Below are 27,972 nucleotides of genomic sequence, written 5' to 3' on the forward strand. Positions count from 1 at the left end.
CCCGGCCAATCAGCGCGCACGGCACCAATCACCATGGCAACGCTCCGGCCAATCCGCGGCGGGCTCCCCCGCCTGGCCCCGCCCTCTACCCCCTTCCCCGCGGGGCGGTGCTACACTTGTCAAAGCAGTGGGTAGGGCCGGCGAAGGGCGAGCGGCCAATCACGGTGAGGCTTTTGCTTTGGTGCCCAATGGGGGCGCGGCGCCCGCGCGGTCCTTAGTCCACGGGAGCCGAGCGGGGCCAAACCCAGCTGCGGCCGCGGCCTCCTTCTCTCCGCGCCCCCCCACCCGCCGGCGCGGAGTTGGCGGCGGCGGCTTCGGGCTCTGTCCCCGCGTCCCCCCCCCGCGACCCCGCCCGGCCCCGCGCCCCCGGCCCGCGCCGCCCCGGCAGCGCCGCCTCCGCCCGCGGGGCCCGGGCCGTGCCGGGGGAGGAGGGGGAGCAGCGCCGCCGCCGCCGCCGCCGCCGCGGGCGGGCCCGTCCCCCAGCGCCCCCCCCGAACACCATAGGCGGCTCCGGCTCCAAGATGTCCAACCGGGTGCTCTGCCGGGAGGCCAGCCACGCCGGCAGCTGGTACACGGCCTCAGGTACCACCGCCGGGAGCGGGGAGCGGGCGGTGGGGGCTGAATCAGCACTTTGGGGCCGCCGGGGCCGGTACCGGGTGCGGGGAGGGGCCGCCGGCTCCGCCCCCGCCGGCACATGGCGGGCGGGGGGCTGGGGGCTGCCGGGCCCGGCGGGCAGCGGGCAGGGCTGGGGACGGGGGTGCCGCCGAGCGCCCCGAACGCACCTGGCGGCCGCCGCTGTCCCTCTCCTCCGGCCCGGGTGCCCGCAGCGGCGCCGCTCGGCGGAAACCGGCGTTTGGTCGTCGCCGGGGATGGATCGGGCCCCCCCCGGCTGCGCCTCGTGTGCGTGCCCTGCCCGGCAGCCGCGCCTCGCCGCTGCTCCGTGTGTCACGGCAGCGGGGCTGGAGCCAGCCCGGGGCTGTGCTTCGCTCCGAGGGTGCTCTCCGTCGGAGCACACGGACGGATTTCAATATTTTCAACTGCTCCTGGGTGTTTTTTTGTTTTGTTTTGTTAATTCCATGAGGAAAATACCGCCCGTCTGGGATTAGAAGGCAGGGGGAAAGGTGTGAAAATAGGGAGGTTTATTTTACTTCTTGTCGAGGTGTGAATATAGGGAGATCTATTTCTCTTTTTGTCGTCCAAGAAAACCTTCTATTTTTCCTTCCCTAGCGCTTTCTTTAGTAGGAGTGAAAAGTTACTAAGCAATAGCGCAGAGTGGCTCTGTCCATTTAAACATGTGGTACTTGCAGAAGAAGAGAAGAAAAACGTGGTGCATTGGAGGGCGAGCTATCGCTCCCCTCGCCCACGCCAAAAAAAAAAGGCAGAAACACGTAATAATGGCTTGATAGCACGTGTGTTTGGAGATAAGTTTTGTTCGGTTTTGGGGCAAAACGGCTTTTGTGAAAAGCATGCACATTTGTCTTTTCAGAGCTGTTAATAAGATTTGTAAGGGATGTTCTTTTACTGGCCCCGGGAGTAAAGATGATTACAAAACTGCAGGTGAACGAGCTTAGATGAACAAGAGGCTGTCATAATGAGCAGTTCAGAGGAATAGGGGGTACAACTGAAAATCAAACCAAACCAAACAATGAAGTGTTGCATTCAGGATCCTAAATTAATATCTAAGAAGAATTGGATGTGGAATGTCATACACTTCTCTTGGCTAAAATAGATGTGGTTTCCCCTCTCCTCCATAAATTGATGAACGAGGTATGAGGCAAAAAATGGAAGGGAAGAAAAGAAATGCAGGGAAGAGGGTAACATAGGAAGAGGTGGATTGTGTGATAAGTAGCTGGGCTTCAAATGGTTGGGTAGGCATTTTCGAGACAACAATAGAGGATGATTGTTTTCCTTCTGAGCTTTATTTTCTAAACATAATTCTTGTGTGCATTAGAAAAGTGGCCTCAAATCTTTGTGCAGCTTGCAACTACGTTTATTTCCAATGATCTAGAAAGGCAGGTGGTACTCCATTTACAGAAAATATACAAAATCATGTCAAAGGTATAGATTTAACCATGTACAAAGACATCAAAACAGCTTTGTGGTAATCACCTTGGTCCTGCAATTTCTATTTTCATTTATGAGTAAGGCAGAAAACTCATCTGTGATACGGAATGGCTACATGACCTTACACACAAATTTTGTAGTTTGTTTAGTAATGGACTTCTTATACTTTGAAATAAGAATTTTAATTGTTTAAAAATAATTTAAGAGTCATGTGTGTGTTTGACTGTTTTCTGCTCTGTGTTTGACTGTTTTCTGCTCTGTGAAAATTCAGTGCATAATTTAGTTAGACTACACTGTGGTAAGTGTGTGTGACTAGTTTGGCCAGTACTAGTTGTTTGGAGTAGGACATCCAAAAGCATGTTATTCCCATTGCTTTTGGGCAGCCCTCTGGCAGTTGCTTATTGAGGAGATGTGGGATGGTTGCCCAGACACACTGCATGGAAAAAGAACCCCAAACTGAATCATGTTGTAATAATGAATTATGACAGCTGTGCTTGTGACAAGTTAAATTGTTACAGTATGTATGGTGGGGGTAAGTGGTTGGTGTTGCATAATCTGGGGATTTTGGAAATGTTTTTCCTTAAATGAACGAGGAGTATCATGTGTCTTGCTATAGAACTCTTCTGCTGTTTGCACTGGGTATGTGAGAGCAGGAATTGTGCCTGTTCAGCAAGACAAGGACTACCTATTATCTATTGCTTGAAAGCAATAAATAATAAATAAATAATTCTGTGTGCCATTTAGGAAGGTCCATCAGAACTCGAGCGAAAACACATGGGGCCCAAGAGGCTTTGTGTTCATTGTAGATTTAACTCGAAATCTTCCTGTATTTCAGGCAAGATTCCCATGTCAGCTGCTACCTCAAACTTGTAACATAGTCTCCTCAATTGTACTACTTGAAGAAAGTGGATTTTACCATGTGTTTTCAGCCTGCATAACTTCAAGGCTGGAGCTGAGGCAGGGATTAGTTTGAATTGTGATAGTTCTTCAGTGTGTTCCCATGGTTCTCTGGGGATTGTCTTTTCAAGTCCTCCTACCTCCTCCGTTCTTGGCGCTCCTGTCTCGGCCCAGAAGCGATTTGCTGTGTTATATATAAACTGGTTAGCGTTTAAGCTTCCCGTTTCCTCCAAACTGCTATCTTTCTACAGAGCTCGGTTTGACTACACAGGGTGAGCGGACCCTCATCCATGTAGTTAAGATGACCCATCTGAAAGTAATATGAAATGTGATTTTTTTTTTTTTTTTTTTTTTTTACAGATATGTTCAAAATCTTTACATCTGAAAGCATTTTTTAAAGGGTTGAGTGAGGATAAAGTTTTTAAGTGGTAGTTTATCCTGAGGTGCCTGGTACCTAGGGCTAAAATGTCAACACACCATCCAGGATGATACATGGCATCCTGTGCTTGGGAGGGGGTTTACTGCAAAAGTGAAGCACCCATTGCTCTTTAAAAAAAAATCTCTAAAATCTGGCTGTAGAAGTGAGCTCTGGGAAAGAAGGGCCAAAGCCAGCTGACGGGGAACACATAGAATGGATCCAGAATACAGTCTTGGGTTTGTTTTTTTTTTTTTTTTTTTTTTTTTGGGGGGGGGGGGTGGTTGTTTTGTTTTGTTTTTGGGTTTTTTTTGTTTTTTTTTTTTGGTTTGGTTTGGTTTTTTGTGGTCAGAGGGTATTCTTAAACTGGCTTAGCTGTCTCCTGCACTCCAGGTGTGGAAGCAATATCACAAGTGAAGCCACAACCAAGAGGGAGCTGCTATTTTTCATGGATGGTCAATGCAACATAACATGTGTAAGAGGTTTTGGAAGAAATACCACTTCTTGTCTTTAAAGGCTGCTTATTTCCATGGGGCAGCAATGGCTACAGCTGAAAATAGACCATTGCTCCATCATTTTCTCCAGCCATGGGATGTACACTGCTTAGGTTCTGCCTTGGAAAATATAAACATGCACTCCATTCTAGTATGAACACACCACCTACTTGTATGATGCTAATGAATGCTGTAGAGCAGGCAAGACTGGCTGGGCAATTATGCACATCCAGATGTATTCACATGTTAGAATGTTTCATCTAAGTAAACAACTTTGTATTAGAGGGAAAGTTAGGTCCCAGGGAGAAAGCTCACTGCTTCCTACTCAATAAAGCTGAGAAGGGGGCAAGAAGCGGAAGGTGAACTTCACCATGATGTTGTAGCATTTCACTTCCCATGTGTTCTTCATTGTGTGCTGTTGTAACAACAACAACAAATCTGAAAATTAAGGTCTTTACGGAGTTTCAGTAGGTGAGTTCAGTATGACAGTTCAAACCAAAATGGTTTGGTCTCATTCCCCACACCCAAGAATTCTAGAGGAAAGGTAATGTTCATTCCACATCAGTTAATGCAGGATCTTAATCAACTTGAGGTATATACCTCTGGAGCATTTGATTGGCAGCAAACAGAACAGTGAAGTCTGGTCAGTTGTTCCTTCTCCTACTTAGCAGCACCACTGAGCATGGAAAGCTTTACAAGTGAGCTTCCAGACTGAAACTGTGCTGTGCCCATTGCTCATAGGAGCTGACTGGTCTAAACAACCTTGTTCTATACTTGCAGAGCTTGATCTGCATGTCTGCTTTTAAAAAACGTTAATGGTATATGACATGCCATCGCTTTTGTGGACTAGCAGCTTGGTGTATGCTGAAGACATTTGCAAAATTTTGATAAAAACATACAATGTAAATAAAAATATCACACAGCACTGCTGTCATGTAGATTGTTTTAAAAAAAGAAAATATCACTCTTGTGTGCTGAAAAATAGTACACTCACATTCATTTTTGGAAGGAAGTCCCAGTCCTGCTGTGTTAATTCAACCACCTAGTATCCAGATGTCTTGAGAAATTGATTTTTAACCAGCAGGTGGAAGAGGAAGATTAAAGACAACTTGAAACAAAAATGGCATAATTTTTAGTGGTTTTGAATGCAGGCAAACACATTCCTAGATACAGAAGAGCAGATGAAATGCAGTGGAAATGACCTGCTATCCTGCGCATGGACTGTATGCAGGATAGCAGTGTTTATTCTTCAATGTGGGTAGATTCAGTACGTGCTGGGCATTTACTGCTGTGGGGAATCAATCCATATGCTTCTGAAATGGAAATAAACATTAGCTATGTGCGTCTCTTTTTTCCTCTGTTGCGTGTCATGACATATCACATTATGGTGCTGAACATGGCTTACGGGCTCTCAGCCTCCCTTGTCTGGCCCCTGGAAGCACTGACTGAACACTGTGCTGCTCCTTATTAATGTGTGTGATAAGAGTTCTTGTTTCAACTTTTCCCCAGTCAGTGGCATGATGATACAGGTAAAACATGAAGGGTTTTAGTAGGCTCTTCCAGGTCACAGGAGTAAAAATCACATTGAGAGTGTGTGTGAATAACAATTCTCCATGATGTGAAACTTGCCCTGCAAAACAAGCTTGTGTTGTATTAGTTAGGGCTTATTTCTCTGCTTTCCCTGATCAAGCCATAGTGGCCAGAGGTGTGCTGTTAGCCTGTGCCAACTTGTTTGAACTAGGAGAACCTTAATTTCCATAAGCTTATTAATGCAAATGTGAGTTGGTAGAGTAATTGCTGTGCCGACTTTAAACACCATCGCACTCATTGTCTTGAATGCTCTTTTTTTATGATGAGCCAAGTGAATGGCCACTAAATATTTGAGGAGACTTTAGGCTTAATGGCACACTTGTGTTTAGAGTTTTCTGCTGCCCTAGCTTGTCAGCAAAAGAACCCCAAAGGAGGTAGGCACCGACATCTTGTTGCTACCATTTGTAATGATTAAGCTTCTAACTTGTTTGGACAAGAAATGCCAGAGCTCTCTAATAACTGGCTGTCGTACTGCCAGCGATGTTTCAACCTTGTCTTTTGGGCATCTGCATGATGGTGTGTAGATCAGCAGCAAAGTATAATGCTTTGAAGAACTTCAGCAGATCAGAAAATAAATGAAAAGGCAATTGTGTGCCATGAATGATCAGTTTAGACGTTGCATTTCCCTCAAAGTTGGCCACTATTTTCGCACATTTGCAGCCTCTTTTATTCCTTTGTAATCCCCAGTAAGATCAGCATTAATGCTTTTTTTCTGCCTTTGTGCCAAATACTGTTTTTTTCTGATGTCAAAACCCACGTACTCTGTTAGTAGCTCTGTGAGGTAGGCTGCTTCAAGGTGCAATAAGCAGTGTGATTCTGAGATAGTAAAACTGTTCTCATTTGTGCCTTCTGGGGCTTGGGGGCTCTGAGGAGTGATGTGAGAATGACCCTTCATTTTAACGAATAGTTCTGTAATCCCAGCATTTGTATGCTTGTTGGCACGAGCTGGAACTTCTCATCAGCATTAGAGAAAATGTGTACATCAGTTACAGCTGTTTCTGCTTTGCTGTGGTGTTGCTGAATATGTGTAATCCATTCCCCAGGCCTGCTGCCCACAGTTTCTGAGAGCAGATGCTGCTGCTGGGTTCATTGACCCTGAGTGGCTGCATCCCACCTTAACTTAGGGCAGAATCTCTTCTCTGTAGTGTATTGGATATGGGTCTCTGCAGCACCTGAAGTAGTCAGAAGGGAATCACATGTGACTCTGCGTGGTTCGGAGTGGGAATGGCTTGAGGAAGATGTTCTCTATGCCGTAGAAGAGTCTATAAAAGTGGTTTACTGTGGCATGCCAAGAACCCTGGCATACTCCCCAAAATTGGAATAAGTCATCATAGTTCGTTCATGAATGTAATGTAGAAGTAATGAATCATCATGTTGTTTGTAGATGCTCATAGACAAATGGATCTAGGAAAACATGGAAAAAGCATGTGGGGGTCACTGAAATGCCATGTGATTTAGTGGTGGACTTGACAGTGTTAGGCTTATGGTTGGACTCTATGATCTTAAAGGTCTTTTCCAGCTTGAATAATTCTATGATCTCTTGTAGTGAAGGGAGCTTTGTGCAGTAGCAGGATAATTAATGGACTGATCATGAAATCTTAATGTTGTGACATTAGCTGAAGCATTACAAATACAGCTGTTAACTTAAGTTCTTACCTTGCAATCTGTGAACAACTAATCATAGTGTCTTACGAATTCATTAAGTATTTGCTTTGCAATGTTAAATACCAAATGTAATATCTCCCTCCCTTTGGTCGTTTATCTTTTTTTAGGCTTTTTAGGGGGAAACTGGATGTGTCATTACTGACTCTTTTATGAATTAAACATGGAACACAGCATTAATATGCAGACTGCATTATTTAGCATTGTATACTGAAAAAGCGTACTGGAATAATTTGAAATACAATTTCTAGGCTATTATTTCTAGCTGAATCACTTAAATACTGTCAAAGTCAACATACTTCAAGAAAAGAATGTAGATTCAACTTTCACTGTTCAGTTGGAATTGAGAAAAGAGTTTTTTATTTGGTGTAGTTCTGGTATCATTAAAATAGGCCTGCAAGTATCACTTAGTGAGCACTTACACAAATCTCATTTATGTTTGGTGTGTGTTAGAGCCAAAATAATTCTCAGAGGTATGGGACAGAATGTAATTTGTTTGGATCTCTGAATGACCTGGGTACTAAGGTTTTTTGTGAAGCTGGGTAGATACATATTGGTTGATATTCTTAATGAGTGACATTATAGTTTGATTTTTTTTTTCATTCCTGCCAACTTTCAGTAAAGGAAAATCAATAACTAGTTGAGTACTGGAGAACTGGGGCATGCAAATAAGAACTGCCACCAAAGCAGATTTTGATATCTGTTCCAGTGTTTCTGTTGTGACTTCAGTTTTATTTTCCCCCGTTCAAGGAATACTTGCAGTTTTAGTTCCATCTCACAATGTGTATAAATAGGAGTTAATGTGGCATTGATGTAGTCTCTATTTTTGTCTTAATTTTCCCCCAGGTTCTTGTTTGCATTGGTAAATTTCTGCATTGTCCATAGTCTGATTTCTCCATTTTTATCAATATTGGAGGAGAGTATATGCTAGCAGTTGAGAATATGCCCATTAACATGAGTTGTTGGAAGTCACCTTCTATTCCTGACAAATCCTAGTCTTTGCATAGCTAAAAGTTGTTCTTTATTCAAGGATTTGGCTTTTGTTGCATTGAGAACCAGGTGTTTTTGTTGTTTTTTTTAAAGTGTGGTCTGTGTTTTTTGAAAAATTTTTACACTTTATGCAATTTTAACTGTTAGTCCTCTGTCACGTTTCAGATTTCAGTTTGCCTAACAATTTAATTAGTGTTTCAGATTCACCTTCAGAATTTTGAAGAAAGGAGTTCCCTTAGTTCCAATTATTAAACTAATTGTATGCCAGCCCCCAGGATTTCACTATTACTTTGATTTTTCCAACACTCCATAGGAGTAAAGGCTTACTCACTTCTTACCACACATGTTGTAATATTTGTCAGAAGCATTTTTAAGGTGTAGACTTTTCTCATCAATGGGAAAAGGTAGTTAAAAAGTAGACTCCAGCATGTGCAGTGAGAGCTGTGCACATGCAGCCAAGGGGGACCTGAGCAGTTTTCCCTGGCGCTGCTCTAAATTTTGATTGAGGTTTATGCTCTTCCAGTAAAAATAGTATTCACTGAGACTGAGGATTCAGAGCAAGCACTGAGTCTTCCCTACCAGTCTGAAGAAGTATGTTTTGTATGTGTAGTGTTGGCTACAGGAAAAGGAACAAAATACCATTACATTGTGTTGACACTTGGCATATAAACACTTCAGCCTCACCGACAAGGTGAGGTTGGATGTGGAAAGAATGTACTGGTTTGGCTTAACCTGTAAGGTCTGGACCATGACAGCTGTAAATTGGGGTGATGAACTTATCTGAGTCACTACCAGATGTATTTGTGTTAATATTCCCTGGGTGACAATGGCATGCAAGTAATGTGGAAGGATTCTTTCTTACTTACTCTAGAGCTTTGTGATGGGATAATGTTTATTGTTAAAATAAGCTGTCCTTTTAGGCAAGATAATTGAATAAATGTTGCCTGTAGTTGTTTCCATAAATTTGCCTAGTGGAGACTTGGTCTGTGCTTGCAATTATTTTAACTTGGCATAACTTCTACTGGTTTTCAAAATAAAACAGGATGTGAAATATCCACAGATAATGTCAGAAATCTTTAGTTACACACCTATGTTTATACCTGACTTCATAGGATTGAAATGCAAATCCTAATGTTACATACTTCAGTGAAGCTCATATTTTGCTGCTTAACCTTCTTTTGATCAATGAAAGGTCTGGTCCTACAGTATTAATGCTAAAGTATATTGATTGTTGCATCGAGAAATTGCATTCATAAAGTTTTCTGCCCTTCTGTCTAGGTTAGCCTTAAAATCCCTGTTGCTCTCATCCTGCCAGCTTTCTCAAGATGAGCTTTCCACCTGAGGTTCAAGGAGCCAGGACCTATTTTACTTCACACCACAGCAGCAAGGGGATACATGGGTGGCAGTGCTGTTCACTGTCCATGCTGGTCAGCTAAGGAGATGCATGTTCACTGGCTTGTCTTGATGACTATTTTTCCAGTTAAGCTTCATTTAAATATGAACAAAACTTACTTCTCATGTACTATAATACAATTCCATATGGCAGAGCACAGCTACTGTGATAGTGTGGGTTTATTTATATTTTGTATAACCAATTCAAGTATTTTGACTTTAGCCTTAAGCATCCTCATGCTTGAGAAATTGGGAGAAAAACTTCTCTGAACAGTTCAAGAAAAAGTTGGTGCTAATTTGGTAATGAAAATTACAGTTCTAGAGTATCCCCCCTAAAGTATTTGTAAGCATAGGAAGCTGTAGGTAGGCTATAGTTTTGTGAATTCATGTGCGTGCACTTTGATTTTTTTTTTTCTTTTTCTTCTTTTCTATAGCTAAAAGGTCATGGGTATGTTCTACTCTCCATTCTCTCTGTTAGTCCTCCAGAGAGAGAAATTTGATTGCATATTTTATTAAAATAGTGCAGATAAGTATAAGTTGAAATGGAAGTTTACATTAGGTCAAAATTAATTATTTAAACAGGCACCTTATACTTGGCATTAAAGGGAAAAAATCTGAAAGCAGATGTGTTACTTGGTCCTTAAGCAAACTGACAAAGTTTCATCCCTTGGGTCATACAGATCTGTTATTTTACTCCCTCTAGGAGGAAGATGTTACTTTGTTAGAGTGTGTGTCTGCAGTAGCAGACTAAGAAAACCTGGGCATCTTACTCCGCTACCGCACTGTAAGATTGGTCAAATCTGACTAAAATTTCCAATCATGAAATTTTAGGATATTACCAGATGTTCTGACCTTTGACTTTAAACTGTTCAGCAGGTTACCTGATTTATCTCAACCAAGGGCAAATTGCCTTAACCACATCCTTAGTGAAAAACCCTTGCTAAAGAAGGGATGGAGGAGGGCTAAGCACAGGGCCTCGCAGGGGAAGAGTTCCCCTTGGCTTAACAAATTCTGTCACTTTTGCAGTTGTGTTGCCTATGGATCCTATTCTTTGAGGAGAACAGGTCAGGTGGGGCAAAGTAATGTTTAAGTCTGGGTAGTTAGTGTTGAGGAAAAATAAGTGTCCTAAAGAGCTTCATTCAAAAAGTGTTTTATCTTTCTACATATTTTCAGAGAATTAGGAAGTAAAAACATTTTTAGGTGATTTGTTTCTTCACTGCAGTATATAACAAATAAAAGTGGTAATACTGTAGAAGTGTACTGTTTTGTTAGTCTCCTATTATTTTAGAAGGAGGGTGAAAATGGAGACCTGTTTATTTTTACTTAGCTTCCCCAATAGCCTCCATTTTCTAAGATGTCATTATGCTTAGCTCTGTTGCATGTCAGCTGCTTGTAATTTCCCCAAGCAACACAAGCAGCAGAACAAAATTGGTATGTGGTGGAGTTTTTGTCACAATTTCATCATTTCACAAAGTCACTGTATTACGTGTGTGACAGCAGCTACTCTGTCACTCTTTCACCTTGTTAGAGTTGTAGACGGTAACTAAGGCTTTCAAGGTGTAATAGAAAGCTTAGGAAAATGGTGCTGCACTTGTTCACTTCCTTCATGTAAGAAGGTAGAGCTCTTCACAACTACAGAAGTTGTGCTTTTTCAAGAAATACATGGATTTAAATTTTGTATAAAAACTGGTGGCTTCAACACCTCTACCCTTCAGGTCTGCTTTTTCTAGGGAAAGTTTTTTGACTATCCCTGGTCAGGGACTGATTGGATTCTGCAAAAGTTGACACCTTTTCTCTCGTTCTCAGTGGTTCTTGTCAGCCTTTTGGAGACCTGTCAGCCCTTGTCAGGGCTGTTTGGAATGTATCTGTGAAATGGCTCCAGGTAGTTTAATTTGGTTTTGACTTGGGCTCACAGTTGGTAGTTCAGCACCTGCATGGGGAAGATACAAAGATCTACAACGTGCATGGAAGAAGAAAAGCAGCCTGCTGCACCATAGTTTACAGATAAACTCTGCTGGCATAGAGTTCTGTCAAAAGCATAGTATCAGCTGAAAAAAGTGCATCTATTTTCTTTGTTAATGCTATGTGGCTTGTAACAATAGCAGCTGAATGAGTTTTTCTTGAAAGTTTTAGCGTTCTTTAATAAGAAAGAATGTTGTACTGTATTTACCAGGCTTGCTTTCTGAAGGATAGCTTAACATCAGAAAGTTTTTCTGTGATGGGAAATAATCAAAATGTGGTTTGTTTGGTTTGGTTTTTTTAATGTTGTATTTCTAGAAGGCTTTTTTATCATTGTCAGGTGATTGAATTAAGACTATTTGCTATTTGTTGAGGTACAGAACTTAGTTTTTAAAAATTTATATTCTGAATTGGCCAATTATCAAAGTTAATGTAGACTAAGTGATCATGTACTTGTAGTACATGTTGAATGACCAGAAGTTGTTAAGGTTTTAGGATAAGCATAATGTCTTCTAATTTTTAGCTTTTTCCTGTGCATTTAACACATTTTCCAGGATACAGTGTTTTGTATTATGCTCTTGCTTAGTAAAGGATTTATTACCATAGTCATTGGCTATCATGAATGTGTTAGGCCTTTGTATTAAGTCATCTTCTTATGTTGGGCTCTCTTGATAAAGATCATAACTTTTTACTTCTGAATTCTGCAAATTCGGTTATGAGAAGAAACAATCCTCTGTCAGCGATTCTTTTGAAATCAGCAGCCATTCTTTCAAATGGTGAAGTGGTGTGTTCATTAGTCCTTGCAGAGCAGGCAACAATAAGTGTGTGTTTGGACGTGCAGTAAATGAACTTCCCAGACCAGGAGGTTGAAACTTTCCTATGGTAACCTTCAACATTACAGGGTTGGGGTTTCTTTTTGTTGTTGCATTGGGTATTTTGGGGGAATGTTTTTTTCTGTTTATTTGTTTTTAGATTTAAACCCAGCTTTGAATGTTTAAGATGACTTTTAAATCTGCTGGACTTTCAAGCTTTATTTCTAAATTTTTGAGATCTGTTAGGTTCTTTTATGGCTTCAGTATTTCCATGTCTCTTCACAGGACCCCAGCTGAATGCACAGCTAGAAGGTTGGCTTTCTCAAGTACAGTCCACAAAAAGACCTGCAAGAGCCATTATTGCACCGTAAGTTTGAAACAGAAGTTCAGTACATCTAATACTTGTTTAAATGCTCTTTTTCTGGGGATTTTGAAAACTGCTTAAAGCTAGTATTTAGCTGAAAGAAGGGTTGTATGGTTTCTAAATAAGTATTTTGGATATAGCATAGAATGGCAGAAATCTGTGCACATTTGGGTGTATGATTAGCTTGCTTTTTATGATGGACTGCACACATAATATTTGTTTGTGATCCAGCAAGATGGGTAAGAGTTATATTAATGAGAAAAACAAAACCCCCTCCAATAACAGAAAAAAAACCAACCCCAAAACAAAATAAGCAGAACTGTTGCATCCCTCACACCCCCTAAATAAAATTTAGCAGAGCTTAAAAGCAAAAAGCAATTAAACACTATTCAACTATCCAAAATGGTTTATTTTTGTTATTTTAGTTTGGTTTTGTTTGAGCTATTTGTCCACAGGTAAAATAGGGATCATCTGAACTATTTAGGGAGAATTCAATTTCTTGAAGATAGCTGAGACATTTAATGACAAAAGTATGTTGGTCATTCCAAGTAATTATGAGTTGGATGGAAACACTGGAAAAAGCACCTTAAATATGATGTTTGTTCTGTGCTAACATAGCATTGTCTTAATGTTTGAAGTATTGCATAATAGTATTGAGTGTGCAGAAGAAATTGTCCCACACCTCTCTTAGTCTCTCTTGCAGGAATGTCAGGAAAGAGACCTTTCAGCTGCAGATTATGTAGTTTAGTTCTTTTTACACAATTGCTGGGGGTCTTCCTTTGATCTCACCACATTTTTTTGTTAACTGTGCCCTTTTTTTTTAACCACCTGTGAAGTGGGGTATGCTTAATATTTTTGTGGAAGATGGAAGAAGCCTGTAGCAGAGGGAACATTTCAGCAGAGTCTTTTGACATTGTCTGATAACATACCTTGCCCATTTGTGAGCTCTCAGTCTCCTACTTCCCTCCCTTAGCATGTATGTTAATACCTTTCTGAGCTCTTCAGAATGAGTGGGGTAAGTGATGAAGAAAAATCCCAGGGTCATTTTGAAGGTAACTTGCTCCAGGATGAATACAAATGTATCTGAGCATACATTCATATAAATACATATAAAATCCTTCAGTGCTGTCAATAGGAACTTGTATCTTCAAGCATCCTGTATACCTCAGGGCTTGCAGCATGCATCATTCTCAGTGTCATTGTGTAAAGCTGTGGTGTGGGCATACTGCTGAGTGACCAGGAGCCATTTACTGCCACTTCACCTGGGACTCTAGGAATTAATGTTCTCTGAAATTAATGCTTTTAGCAGTGTAGTGTGACTTTTCACTCATTTTAATGGGCTTGAAGAGAATGGTTCTTCAGATTTGAAGGCAATATTTGAAGCAACTAGTCAAAATAATTATAAATTGTTTTGGACCACACACAGAAACAGAGGTTGAGAAAGGACTATGCCAGATGGATAGAAAGTGGTGAAGCATGTAGCTTCTTCCCTGCAGTAAAAGATAGCATGCTGCCTTCCATTCCTTTCCATGTGCTTGTTTATTCTGTTATTCTTCAATGACAGAGCATTTTTTATTTTCTCTTTATCTGCTGTGACATGTAGTTCTCTCTTTGCCAAGACCCCTCCACCGTCGTTATATTCAGTTACTGGAGTGTGGTTAGGAGAGCTTTCTCCAGTAGTTTGCCGGTTTGCCACTCCCTTGTTCACTGGCTGCACTGTTAGCATTATCATGAGCTTCTGATAACAGGCAGCTGTGCAGTCTGCATACCTCCTTTACAGGTAAGGGAAGGTCCTTTGATCTGGGGGTTTCCTGACTGTTCAATGGTCACTGATAGTTTTTTAACTGGTCAGTAAATGGTCACTGCAGTTCTCCAACAAATACAGGTCTTGTGTGATCAATACTGCAGCAGCACTTTCCTGCTCTTTCAGAAATTCTGGATCACTCTTACTATTTCTAGTTCACTGGAGACAAAAAATAAATCCTGAGAGATTAACACTGACTATCAACATATTTAAGATGTTAAGTAATATTTAAATCTTATTGTTTTGTGCACTTTGGTTTGCAGCCATGCGGGATATACCTATTGTGGATCTTGTGCAGCCCATGCTTACAAACAAGTGGATCCCAATATCACGTGAGTATTACAGCTTTCTTTACAAAGCCTAAGACCCTGAGGTTGCAATTCTCTGATAAGTGGAATGTTCTTGTTACATTCTTACATCTTGAAGTACTCACATTTTAATTTTGTATTCTTTTTAGCCTACTACAAAGCACTTCTGTTTTGACATCATAAATGTTCAAACTGGATTTTACGAAACGGGGAAAAAAGGAATATTGTTAAAATAATTGGTAACTAACTATTTACAAGGGAAGAATTAGAGACTTTTCAGTTTATTACTGATGTTCCAATGCTTTTATAAAAGCCTAAGCTGGTTTTGTTGGGTTTTTTTGGCTTTGTTGTTGTTGTTGATGTTGTTGTTTTTGTTGGGAGGTTCTCTTTGTTTTATTAAGACAGTTAAAATACTTCACCATAGTTCTGCATTGGTTTTTTAGTGCAGGATTATGGGCTGAATACTGCCAGGATTCTCTTCTACTGTGGTGGCAGAAGAGTGACCAGTGTGTTTATGAAAGTTGTGCCAATAATTTCAAATGGGCTTCTGTTTCTAAGAAGTTTAAAAAAAGAAAAAGAAAAAAGAACCAACATGTTGTTGTAGTCTGTGTCTGCCTCTGAAAATTTGAATCCAGTTGTTTTTGGGTAAAGGAATATAATTTTTATGTTCTGCTGATTACAACATTTTTTTAATGACAAAAATTTAAACTGTCTCCAGTATTTACTCCGAGTATGTATTTTGCAATGCTAAATAAAAACTGGCTAGGCTTACCAGTTGTTCATAAGATAACACGCTGTAATACTCTTCAAAGACAATGGTTTTAGTTCTTTCTAAGCTATTGCAAATGATATGAAAATAGCTCATGGTATGACAGATACCTAGTTCCTCTAGAATTTCTGGAACAAGCTGTTCCCTGATAAGGAGTTGGTTGAACTTGCTGGATCATTTGTTTTTTACTGCATGGGATAGTTAGAATTCATCTTTGAGCTAAACTGCTAAATTGCATATTTGAATATTTGTTTTTTATTAGCTTTGCAGGAAGTTTGTGTTTTAGTGTACCTTGTTATAGTACTCCCTGTGTAAGGGATTAAAAAAACCCAAACCCTCAAGAACGTTACATTTCTCCCATCCCTTTAATTCAGTGCCAGAAACAAGACTTTATAATCCTGAATATGAAAAGCTGAATTGCCTATATTATTTTTCCTTTTTCTTTTAAGTCCTGTGGCAGGAGACCCTTAATATCTAATCAAGAGCCAGGAACTGAGGACCTGCTGGAATAATGATGTCATGATGACATGTAAAAGGTTGCAGTATGAGCTAAAGCTATGAATGTGCTGGTCCAAGTCTCTGTTGTTGATGCAACAGCAAAAAAACCATAACATGTAACAACATAAACCCACCATTTGAGAAGGACTTTAAATTTAATTTAGTGAAACCTAAGTAAGGCTAATCAAGTAAATAAGTGAAAAACTCTGAATAGATGATAAACCCATAATTGTTGTTTGATCCTGTATTTATTGAAGGTGGTGAGTAGCTGAAGGTTGTGTTGATTCAAGGAGAGGATTCAAAAATCTAAGTGGCTGTAACACATCATTCATCCTCCAAATGAATGAAGTCCAACAAATTTCTAGCTGATGAGTGCTCTCTGACCTGCATAAGAGATTTAAGGGTAGAGCATAATTGAACTGATCTCATGGTAATTCCTGACCTACCAAGCAAGGTTGGGGCCATGGATTGATGTGGGATCTTACTGACAACAGAGTAAAACTATTGTAGCTATGAGAAAGTATTACTTTGTATGCTTTTATTAAACTTGTTACTCTAAGCTGAGTTGCTGTACAATCGCAGTTGTCTAAATTGTGGCCTTCTGTGTTAATTGTTGTAGCCGAAAAATTTTCATTCTTGGGCCTTCCCATCACGTGCCCCTCTCCCGATGTGCACTTTCCAGTGTGGACATTTACAGAACACCTCTGTATGATCTTCGAATTGACCAAAAGAGTAAGTGCATGAGAGAGCTTGGACTTCTCTGAGCCTTGGGTATGGACTGTGGTACTGCAGTGCTGAGGACTTTCTTCTTGTTGGGCACTTCCTTGCTCTAAGTGGCATACAAGTGCACGTCTGGTTTTAGTGCAACAAAAAACGAACTTCTGAATGATCCTGGTTGTTTCAGACATGGTCACATTATAACCATTGTGTCCCTCTTCCTCCTGGCAAGAATTCTAAATTTTTGCCTATCTTTTCAATTTTGATTTTTTCTAATTTCCTGTGCTTCAGGGTTTTAAAACTAAAAAAGTATTGCATCAAATAATAACTCACTGAACGTATTTTTCATTCTCTTGTTAAGTGTTCTGGCTGGAAATAAAGGTTCTTTAGTTGGTTTGAGTTCGATTTCTGGTAAAGGAATAACAGAGAAACAAAAAAATTGCTTTTATTTGGATTGCATGTGACTTTCTAACTTGCAAACTTAGAAACTGTTTGACCATGAAATGCCAATCTTTTCAACTAAGTGCAAGGGAGATTAATTTGATACTTTGGTTTTTATGTATTTTGAGGTTAGTGATACAGTGTCTTTTTCAAAAGGGCTAATTAGCACAGATGTGCTGGGTTTCATTGTAACTATGATTAAGCAATCTAATTCAGGCTTTCTACATAGTGCCTGCAGAATTTCCTTCAGTAAGAAATGTTTTGCTTTCTGTAGGGCTCTTTTATGGAGTTGAGAAGGAGGCAGAGCCCTACATCAAATTCGTCATCATCCAGTGGTGAATTTTCATCCAGTGGCGATGACTCCGTATACTCTCAAGTATGCTTGAGAGTAGAAAAGATAACTTACAAATGTGGATTACTTAATCAGTTGTGGCTGTCTCTACATGTCATGACTCAGTCAATAATAAATTGAATTAAGTAGTAACTAATTGAGCAATAGCTCATCTGATTAATTTTTTTTAACATATAATTGGCAGTTGATGAAAATAAAAGTTCATTGACTGGGCAAATGCGTGTATATTTTCAAATGTTTTATTTGTGAATTAAATTTTGTATTATAACAAAATATTTTTTAATATACTAGTAAGGTCACTGATTGAACACATTTTGTCAACTGAATCAATTATGTTTATATTTTAATGACTTGAACGTAATTTTATTTCTGAATTTATTTAGAAACAAGTGGTTTATGATGATAGCCCTTGGAGGCAAGTAATTTTTTGTAGTGGGTGTGATCTGATAAAGGTACACTATAGCTTGCTTTTTGCACTTGAAGCAGTTTTCAAAAATAAGCAAAAAAAAAAAGTAGTAAAACCTGATCTTTAATTCATTTCAGTTTATGGAGAATTGTGGAAGACTGGAATGTTTGAGCGCATGTCCCTACAGACAGACGAAGATGAACACAGTATTGAAATGCATTTGCCTTATACTGCTAAAGCCATGGAAAGGTACTAGGGCTAATTACTTCTGCAAGAATGAACATTATGTGCATTAAATGTTTGAGCTGCTGTGAAGTGCAGTAGGAAAAAATAATACATTTTTTGGCATAGAAGACCTTATGGTGTATATAATGCTCATACTCCCCCATCCCCCGATGAAAATTTTGGTAAGGAGATGGTCAGAGACTAGGATAAGTTGCTGTAATTGAAACTGTGAGCAAAGCAAACACCTAAATAATGAAGTTATAACACCTCTTATATGCAGGTCTACTTAATAGAATTAGTATTAGATATGCTTTCATGAACTTTCTTCAATAGCTGATTTTCCCCCCACTTTTCAAGGCATCTCTGAAAGAAGTTCAAATAGTTTTCTGTGGGATTTTAAGTTTCTTCGGAGCCTTAATACTAATTTTGAAATCAGGGGCGTGTTTATAGCTGCTGTTTCAGATGTTTACTTTAAATAAAAAATGTCAGTCTGTGTTGGGGTTTCTTCCCTAAGATGTGCCCCATCCCTTTTCTTTTTTAAATTTCCATTGTGTTTTGAATTTTACCTAGAGTATCAGTAAATACCTGGGTACTGTGTTGAGCATTTTCATATACGTTTCATTTACTTTGGAGAATTACCCAACATGCAGCATCTATACAGGGAAAATTTCATTCTTACTTCATTGCTGATTTCACTGTGTCTTTTCTTTTTGTTTGTCTGGTATTTTTACTTTGCAGCAGAGAGAAATACTGGTTTTGGGGGTGTATGTTTTCTGAAATTGAAGTACTTTGAGGTTCTAAAACAACATCCTAGTATGATCTTACCAAATTGCTATCTTCAAATAATAGCAAAGGTTCAAACCATTCTGCAGTTTCAGTTAACAAGCCCTGAAAAATCTTCAGATGTTACTTGAATTACAACCTTTTTTCTTTTGCTTATAAGCCATAAGGATGAGTTTACTATTATTCCTGTGTTGGTCGGAGCACTGAGTGAGTCAAAAGAGCAGGAATTTGGAAAACTCTTCAGTAAATACCTAGCTGATCCTAGTAATCTCTTTGTGGTTTCTTCTGACTTTTGCCATTGGGGTAAGTTCCATATCTCATTATAAGAGTATATTGATTCTTTTGTAGCTATTTTCAAATAATGTACTTTATTAAACGTTGAACATTTTAACTTCTGGTAAATTCATTTTTGCAACTTAAATGCCTTCATGAAGTTAAAAACGTCTTTAAATTCTGGATTAATAGGTAAAAATATTAATGTGATAATGTGTTTTCAGTGTAGTGGAGGAAATAAATGGTGATTTATATACATCTCTTTACTGTTGCAGTGAAATAGTCTAAAGTTGCTTTTTCTTTTTACTCTTCTTTTAAGCGCCTCAAAACAACTTTCAAAACTAATTAGCTAAAAATTCACTGGGCATGGCCACATTCCTCTGACAGACATAAGTTTTGTATGTTTTACTGCTGAGTAAGATAGCAGATGGATTGTTTATGCCAATTCACCAGTGCTACCCCAGTTCATCTTGGTGACAGAGCTACAAAGACTCCAGAAGCCTTGACTTCTGCCCTGCTTTATAATTTTATTTTTCTTTTAAGTGTAATAGTAGCTGGAAAAGGGAGTGCTTCAGAAAGATATGTGGCACAACAGACCTTCTTCCTTTTTTTCCATTGTCATCTTTGCTCAACTTAATTAAGTGCGTGTTTCACTCATCTTTGAAGTGGAGTGGATGGAAGGTGTATATAAGAATGACCTGGTCCTGTTGTGGCTAATGACCCATCTAGAGCTGCTTATTGAATTGTCATGAATTTTTCCTTTTAACCTTCATTTACTGTGTGTATTGTTGTGCAAGCACAAGTAGCCTGACTCCATGGCTGACTTTTTCAAGAGGGACAGCAAAATGAAAATGTTGCTTTACTTCTTAATTTACAGGATTAGATTCTAAGGCAGTAAGAGGCAATTAGTGAGTGATACTTCAGTGACAGTTCTGCATAGTAGATTTCTCTTTAGGAATATAGCCACCCATCATGTATTTTTTTTTTACTTCTGGGCTGCTACTTTATGATTGCCCTAGAATTTTCTCAATGGAGCTAAAAAGTATAAAATAAATGAAGATTACTACTTTGTAAGTATTATACTTTCAAATATTTAGTAATTAGGGAGTGGTTTAGCTACAATTTTTCCCTTTTTTATTTTATACATGATTTTTGTTTCAAGGTCAGAGGTTCCGTTACAGTTACTATGATGAATCCCAAGGAGAAATTTATAGATCCATTGAGCACCTAGATAAAATGGTAAGTTTTCAGATTTGGTGGAACTAACTAACAAATTTCTCCTGTACATTCCATTTCTTTGAACACTTGAGAAATTTTTCTAACAAGGTATTATAGATTAGCTATTTTATTGAATGTATAATTATAATTTTCCTTTGTTTACCACAATAAGAATTTAGCTGCTGGTTTTAGCTAGTAATCCTCCCTTTTGCTGACTGCACACAATTATATTGTGGGTATAAATTAGTAAGCATAATTAATGAAAACAACATGCATGTTCACTTACCTAATATGCCCTGATGTAACATAATTTCTGTCTACATAGCCTCTTTTGTTTTTGAAAAGCAATAAAAATTATGCATGGGAAATTGGGGTAGTTCCAGCTTGATAGCTGTGATACCTGCATATAGAAACAGCCTTGTGATTATGCAAAGGTTTCAGCAACATCCATTTGGAGGAGGAAAGGCTGTAGGGCATTGCAATGGTCAGGAAAATGAAAGCCACTGTTTTCTTGGGAGTAGCTTTCCCCCTACACCTTACTCTGTAGTAGGTGGTGAGGAAAAAGGAGTACACCATGCTTCATTTGAGGTTTGGCCAAAGGCTGAAAGGAATGTTAAATGCATAAAGGTCCAATGCCAATTATGTTGCATTTTCTTTGCAGTCACAGGAGCTAAGGATTTCTTTTTAACATAAGAAAACCCCAACAACTTAATGTTCAAGACTATACTTAAGACACATATTAGAAGTAATTCTTTTGGAAATATGTAACCTTAAAATTTGTTTTACAATTGTTTGCATCATTTATGTAACTTCTGTAGAATCTGTTAGAACAGAGAGCTGTTCTTATTCATAGCTTGTTCATTTTTTCCTTGTCTTGAAGGAATAAATCCTATCTGCTGGGGACATCTCTAGACTTTCTTGCCTTGTGTATACAAATTAACCTTTTTTTGTTTTTCTACTATTCATCAATGGAATAGAAATAATAACAGTAAATAATTTGCCTTCATGCTCTTTATCCCATTCTTAATAATTCTTGTAGTCAGTTGAGAGGCTTCTCTGTCAAGAAAAGTGTTTTTCTACAGAATCCCAGCATCAGTAGCTTTGAGTGTTTTTGCAGGAGAGCAGATTATGGTGCATTAGCAAACATTAGTTTCCCCTTGTTAATTTCTGTGGTTGAAGCTTGAAGAAAGACTGGACTTTGGCATTTAATTACTCTTAGGGAATACATTGCTGCATCAACTCTTCCTTTTCGTTGTTATTCACCTAAATGGAAATGACATATTTTGTAACATGGAAAATCATGTCTACTGTTTAATAACTGTGAAAATACTTTTTTAGTCTGAAGTTTAACTGGAAAACTAAACATGCTGTATAGCAGCATATTGTGGTTATTTTTGCTTGTTTGTATCATGCCATATCTGACCACATGACTCCATATTCAGACGCTATATGGAGGAGGTTTTGTTTTGTGTGATTTTCAGAGATATTTTATTAGCAATATCACAAAGATCTCCCTGTCACATTTTTCCAATTTTTGGAAGTTTATTCAATTTTATGTCTCTCTTGGCAACTTCTTGTTTCCTTGGATAAGTAGTGGATTTTTTCATGTGATTTAACGTACTAAACAAACTTGTACTGTTGTAAGAAGTAGGCCTCTACACAGATAAAATAGTGTTAAGATAGAGACAAAACTGTACTAAAACTGGCTTCATTTTATTGGCCCTAACTAGGAAAGCGGTCATCTGAGCACATTGTAAGCAGCAAGATATTCTGGGACAAGATGAAACAATTTTCCTTAGAAATGCCTTTGTGGGAGGATGATGGCCTCTTCCTTAATTGGATTGGACCTTACATATAGATGCATTTTCTCAACTAGTGCTTAAAAACTGCCGAATACTTTGGGCATTGACGTTTAGAGCCATTAGGCTCCAGCATAAAACAAATACAGAGTAATAAATATTGCTGGGCAGACATCAGTTTCTCCATGGTAATTGGTGATCTGACCACTGTCACCACAGCCTACTTTGTGATGTAATGGCAAAAGGAGGAAATAGCCTCGTGGTTAGAAGGGCTGCCTTAGGGGAGAATCCTCAAATTAGGAGTTATAACGGAGCAGCTGATGTGCAATAGTTCATATATCATAACCTGAAACACACTATCTTTTTACATGTAAGTAGGGGAAGTATTTTGTAAGACATTGTTGAAGAGTAATTGTTTTTTATTGACTAGACAGAAAATGCAGACTGCTCACTTCAATCTTCACTGCTACATTGCTCATTTTATAGGAGCATAAATTTGGTTTGGGATACTTTATGCCTCACTTGAGTCAGTGGGGGGATTGTGTTGCCCTGAATGCCGGTGGGGGAAAATGCAGACACTGACAAGTGCTGTGCAGGAATAGCCAGTACTTGGTCCAGGAAAAATGCTCAGCACCCATGACTTCACAGATACCTCTAATGACCTGCTGAATTCTGGTGGCTTCTGCACACTGCTGCAGTGTGTCTGGACCTTCCACAGTGCTCCAGCCTGGGAAGGCTTCTTAGGCTGGGCGTAATGTAAGATTGAGTCTCTGCCTGGATGCCCAAGTCCCTGCTCTCGTGCCTAGACAGTAATTTTCCTGGTGGTTATTTGTCATGTAGTCTGAGTGACTCACGCATGCAAAGATAGTTGGGCTGGACAGTACTAAGACCAAGTTTGTTTCAACTTCCATTGGAGTGTTATTAGTTTGGATCTTGAAGTGTGAAGAAAACAGCTGAAATAAGTGATAACAGACTTTAACATGACTAGCCAAAGCATTATTGGCATATAGTATAAAATGAGCCTATAGGTTGTTGGAGGGGCTTTTTGTTTGTTTGTTTTGGGATATGTGTGTGGGATTATTATTTTTTTAAGTTTTTTTTAGGCTTGTAGAGACTTGATCCTATTAAGGGATGTTATTTGAAAATGTAACTTTGTAATCATGTTAAGTGCACTGTGCTAGGATATTGTAGATGCCATTAACAGTATCTGGGTAACTGAGGTATGCAATTTCTACATGATGCCATAATGACCATGTGATAAACTGGGAAACTGTGCTTACACTTTTATCATGTGGGTTTTGTTATGTGTTTTAACACTGTTCTAAGCCATGCCTAGCTGAGTTGTTTCAAATACTGAAAATTATTAGTTTCATATACCTCTGATTTTTATGAAACACAACCTGGCAAAAATGTTTCCTTTGTTCCTCAACACCATTTTATACTGAGAAACAAGGTTGATAGTCTTTGTTCCTCTGCCACAATGATTTTTAAATCCGAAAGATTGAAAAGTTCAGTACAACCTAATGCTTATAGGACATCTGTTCGTACCAATTCCCTATAGATTTTCTCCAGTCTCTGATGTATGGAACTCTGCTAGCATTTTCTGGGATGAGCTGCATAGCTGTAAATGTTTTGCAGTGCTGAACTGTGCATTGAAATAAGCTTACTAGGCATTCTCATAAATCCATGTCCATTCATTTGAGACAAATGCTCAAATGCCTCTGCCCAGTATGTTCCAGTGACTTACAACTGTAAAATGAGTCTCTCAATTGAGCAGCCATTTTCATGTTTTTGAAAGGTCATGAAAGGGTTTTACAAACAGATAAAGTATGTTCTCATGAACTGTTCAGTATCTGAGTAAGTGTCTTATGCATCTCGAGTTTCACTTGAGTATGTAGTCAAGTTTAGTTCTGCTTTCCTTAGCTGTGTATTGACATGTACAATCTACAAGTAAATGGATGGTTGAAAGATATGCTTTGGAAACTTTGGAAATGCAGTGGTATCTATGTAATCACTGCTAGTTAGAGAATAGCTACCATTTTTTATTTTTGGCACTTATTTAGGCTCTGTAGATCTGGAGTGATTAACAGCTGAAATTACTGGTCAGGGGTCCAAGCACTGTCCATGACTCCAGAAGACCTGAGCTCTTACCACCAACTGGCCAGCTTAGCTTGGTTTTGTTGTCCCACAAAACTTGTTTCTTTACGAATTCATCATACGCCTGTTTCTGTTTAAAAGTACACAAGGGTAGTGGTTATTGTTGCTGTTTGTAATTCTCCCAGCTCTCCTGGGAATCTTCTGCTCCTCCATTGTAAGCTGTGATCCAGCCTGACTAATTAGCTGATATCTGCCAGATCAGCCAACGCCCTTGCACAGTGTTGTGGAAAATTCACTCTTGAGGTGGAGACTTCAGACTGACTGCTTCCTGAATTGTGGCTTCTCTTTTTATCACCCAAAAGTAGGGGAAAGAGCTGGGACAAATGCAGAAATCTTAGAAGAAATTGTCTACTTTTCTGGTATCAACCTCCAGTTATTCCCGTGCAAAGTATATGTTTTTTTTCTAGTCTCTAAGGAAGAACTTACTGTTTCACTAACAGAAACAGCATAACTATGTGTTTTATTGAGTTAGTGGGTGTCTGGAGCTCATTTCCCTGGTGAAGGGAATAATTTTCAGAGAAAGGAAAAAAAGAAGAGGATGGAGTCTCATACAGGCAAAAGAGCAGACCCATGATAAAACTGAGACAATAATTGATTTAGACTTGTTTCTAAACTACTTTCATGGTGTTGGATCTGCTTTATGGGAGGGGGTAAGAGTAGACTGTATCTGGAGTTGAAGGATTCTTTTTGCTTTTAAGAATGCAAATGTTTGTATACGTGTAAGATTTTCTTTTCCACACGTGTGCTGGTACTCTTAGCATGACTCCATGGGATCATGGGTCTCGCTCTCCTTGGAGGAAAGGATGTATACATGTGACTGTCTCATGTAAAGTGGAAGCACCATCTCCTGCTTCTTACCTTTTTTTTGTGCACCAACTTGATAGTGCTTTAGAGATTTTATGGATCTGGTTCTTATGCTCTGAGCAAATGGCCAGGCCATGCCCAGATCAGCTGCCTTGCATGCCTGGTGTGTCCAGGATACATCACACTTGTTATGTGTGTAAATTGCACGTGTGTAGTGTTTGTTTTATCTAGGGTTTTTGGATGTCTGGAAGTCCGAGGCAAGTGCTTGGCACTGACCTTTGTTACCAGAGAGAGCAGTTGGAGGCACAACTTCTTCCTGCTTTGCTCTTTTAGTAAATTTGTCTGGTTATAGCTGTACCAGATCTTAGGGAACTAGGACAGTTTTGGATGGTGGGGATCAACTAGTCTTCAGAGCTTTTTTAATGTGAGCTTCACTGGTATTTGCAAAGATAACTTCACAGATCTGTGGATTAATGACAGCTCTGGAAGAGCTCCTGCACTTTTAGTTTGGCAAAGAATGGAAGCAAGATGACTACAAGCTAGAGCTCATATGCCGAGATTCCTTTGATATCCTTGGTACAAAGTAGAGGGTTTTTCCTCCTGCTCTGTTGAACAAATAGATGATGTATAAACACCTGCTTGTGAATGTGTAATGTAATTATTGCTATCAATTCTTTTTCAGGGTATGAGCATTATAGAGCAGCTAGATCCTGTATCTTTTAGCAATTACTTGAAGAAATACCATAATACAATATGTGGAAGACATCCTATTGGAGTGCTATTAAATGTAAGTAACTGTTGATTTATTGAAGATGCAACTTCTGGGAAAATGCTTGCATTTGTAAAACACAATATTGCTGCAGTATTCCTTAGTTCTAAAATGTCAAGGCTTGAATTAATTTATTTTTTTAAGTGTTCTCAGTTTGATCTCTGATTTTCGTGTCTTGCATATAGACAAATGTAAGCTCTTGAAAGGGCTGAGGGTTTTCAGTTCCCTAAGGGAGATGAGATACCGCATTCCTTTTGAATTTCAATGAAATGCAATCATTCACTTTCTCTTGGCCCTGTATTTTTACTGTGATTCAAATGTGAAACAAGAACCATGTTAATTTTTTAAAAAGGGAAAACTTAATTCACTGGGATTGTAGTCTGAATGGAGGACATAGAAAGGAACCTTTTAAAGTGGAGTCCATAAAAGTTTGTATGAGCATTATCAATGTTGGTGATGCAAGTAGCAAAGTTCAGTACTATGACAACTGTGCAAATATACCCAACTCTTAACCTCAGATAATTATTAGTTTTGCAGTGAATCACAGCTAAATTCTGTTCATTCACTTTTGCCAATTGTCATGCTTTAATAAATTGTCTTTGTACCTTCTTTCTCTTTGATGGAAGAAATAGAATCTGAAAAGTGTTAATAGTGTTAAGTTTTTTCTGTTGCATCTGTGTTTCTGTATAAATTCCCCATGGAACTGAAAGCATTGTTTCTAAAAGAGGTATCATGAAAGGTTCGGTGTAGCTTTAGAGAACTGCTTGGTTGTGCAGCGGGGGAAGTGTCAGTGAATGAAACAACACAGAAATAGGCTACATCCACTAGTTACTGGGAGGTGCTTATATAATGAGCTTATGAGAGATGGTGCAAGGACCTTTGAGACCTAGGAAATGTAATTTCACTGATACCTTTTTTTAAACAGCTCTTTTTCTCTCCTCAGGCTATCAACGAGCTCCAGAAGAATGGAATGAATATGAGCTTTTCATTTTTGAATTACGCTCAGTCGAGCCAGTGTCGAAACTGGCAAGACAGCTCAGTGAGTTATGCAGCTGGAGCACTTATGGTCCACTGAACTGCTGAATGCTCAGGGATGGCACCTGCACACACTCTGTATTCGGGGTCCCAGCCTAGCCCTTACAAAGATACAGTCCCTGGTCTTTGGGTATACTGAAACCTCAAACTAATAGAACTCTGTTCTTTTCTAGTAGGTGTAGTCCTTCCTTAGTTTCAACTCATTTAAAAATGCTTTCTTGTTTAGGACAATGGAAGGAAGACTGGTATCAGAGCTTTTTGTGAGAGTTGTTTTTTTTTTCTTTGGAAAAGATGATGACTATGAAGGCACGGTGGTAGACTGTCCTTAGAAATACAACATGTAAAGCATTTACCATATCCTAAATTTGCACTCTTTGCAGACCTGTGCACATATACTCAGCTTTCAGAATAGTTTTGCCAGTTGTAAACGGAAAAAGGGGGGGAAAGGGGGTGGAAGCTTTTTAATAAAAGAAAAAAAAAAGGAAAACAACGCATTTATAAATGATTCTGTATTAGAATATAATAAAACTCCAGTATAGTCAGTTACTACCCGTGATGTACAACAGATATCTTCTATTTTAGTTGCTAATAAAGGGCTACACAAACCAAAATAGTCTGATTTAAACTTATTGCTTTGTGTTCTGTATGTGGCTGCTTGTCATTAACATTCTTTATCCTCAGTTCTTATGCTTGATAATTCAGCCATTCTGTAAAATATTTCAGAATGTATTTTGTATTCAACATCTTTTGAACTACATCATTTACAGATTTTTTTAGCTTAAACCTGCACTATGAGTTCAGCTGTGCAGAAGAATTTGGAAAACTTTTTGTATAGTCTAATCTTTTTTGTTTCACAATTAATCTATGAAGTAGTATCTTTTGGTATGTGATACAAATTTGTATCAGCAATACACTTTTAATGATTTTTATGTTCAGTTTGATTATTCAAGTGAAATAGACAAAATATTTTTGTTT

General features: G+C 39.0%; 1 protein-coding gene across 2 annotated transcripts; it reads left to right on the forward strand.

Annotated features, from left to right (window-relative positions):
• The first annotated feature begins 227 nt into the window (after window positions 1-227).
• MEMO1 (mediator of cell motility 1) lies at window positions 228-27,608 on the forward strand. 2 transcript variants are annotated; one of them, XM_038132062.1, is made up of 9 exons: window positions 228-582; window positions 12,561-12,642; window positions 14,707-14,775; window positions 16,638-16,750; window positions 18,072-18,183; window positions 19,103-19,245; window positions 20,378-20,454; window positions 25,876-25,980; window positions 26,906-27,602. In XM_038132062.1, the coding sequence occupies exons 1-9, from the start codon at window positions 522-524 to the stop codon at window positions 27,035-27,037; spliced, it is 894 nt and encodes a 297-aa protein (XP_037987990.1). In that variant the 5' UTR covers window positions 228-521; the 3' UTR covers window positions 27,038-27,602. The 2 variants fall into 2 exon arrangements, with proteins under 2 accessions (XP_037987990.1, XP_037987991.1); XM_038132063.1 differs by lacking the exons at window positions 228-582; window positions 12,561-12,642; window positions 19,103-19,245 and having other exon boundaries at window positions 14,709-14,775; window positions 26,906-27,608.
• The last annotated feature ends 364 nt before the right edge of the window (window positions 27,609-27,972 follow it).

Source organism: Motacilla alba, chromosome 3 (assembly GCF_015832195.1).
Source record: "Motacilla alba alba isolate MOTALB_02 chromosome 3, Motacilla_alba_V1.0_pri, whole genome shotgun sequence".
NCBI lineage: Eukaryota > Metazoa > Chordata > Aves > Passeriformes > Motacillidae > Motacilla > Motacilla alba.

Excerpts from the sequence above, each read along its gene's own strand:
- MEMO1 (XM_038132062.1), top strand. The coding sequence starts at position 522 with ATGTCCAACCGGGTGCTCTGCCGGGAGGCCAGCCACGCCGGCAGCTGG. Across the intron at positions 14,776-16,637 it reads CAAGTGGATCCCAATATCAC|CCGAAAAATTTTCATTCTTG; the intron begins GTGAGTATTACA and ends TAATTGTTGTAG. Across the intron at positions 16,751-18,071 it reads TCTTCGAATTGACCAAAAGA|TTTATGGAGAATTGTGGAAG; the intron begins GTAAGTGCATGA and ends AATTCATTTCAG.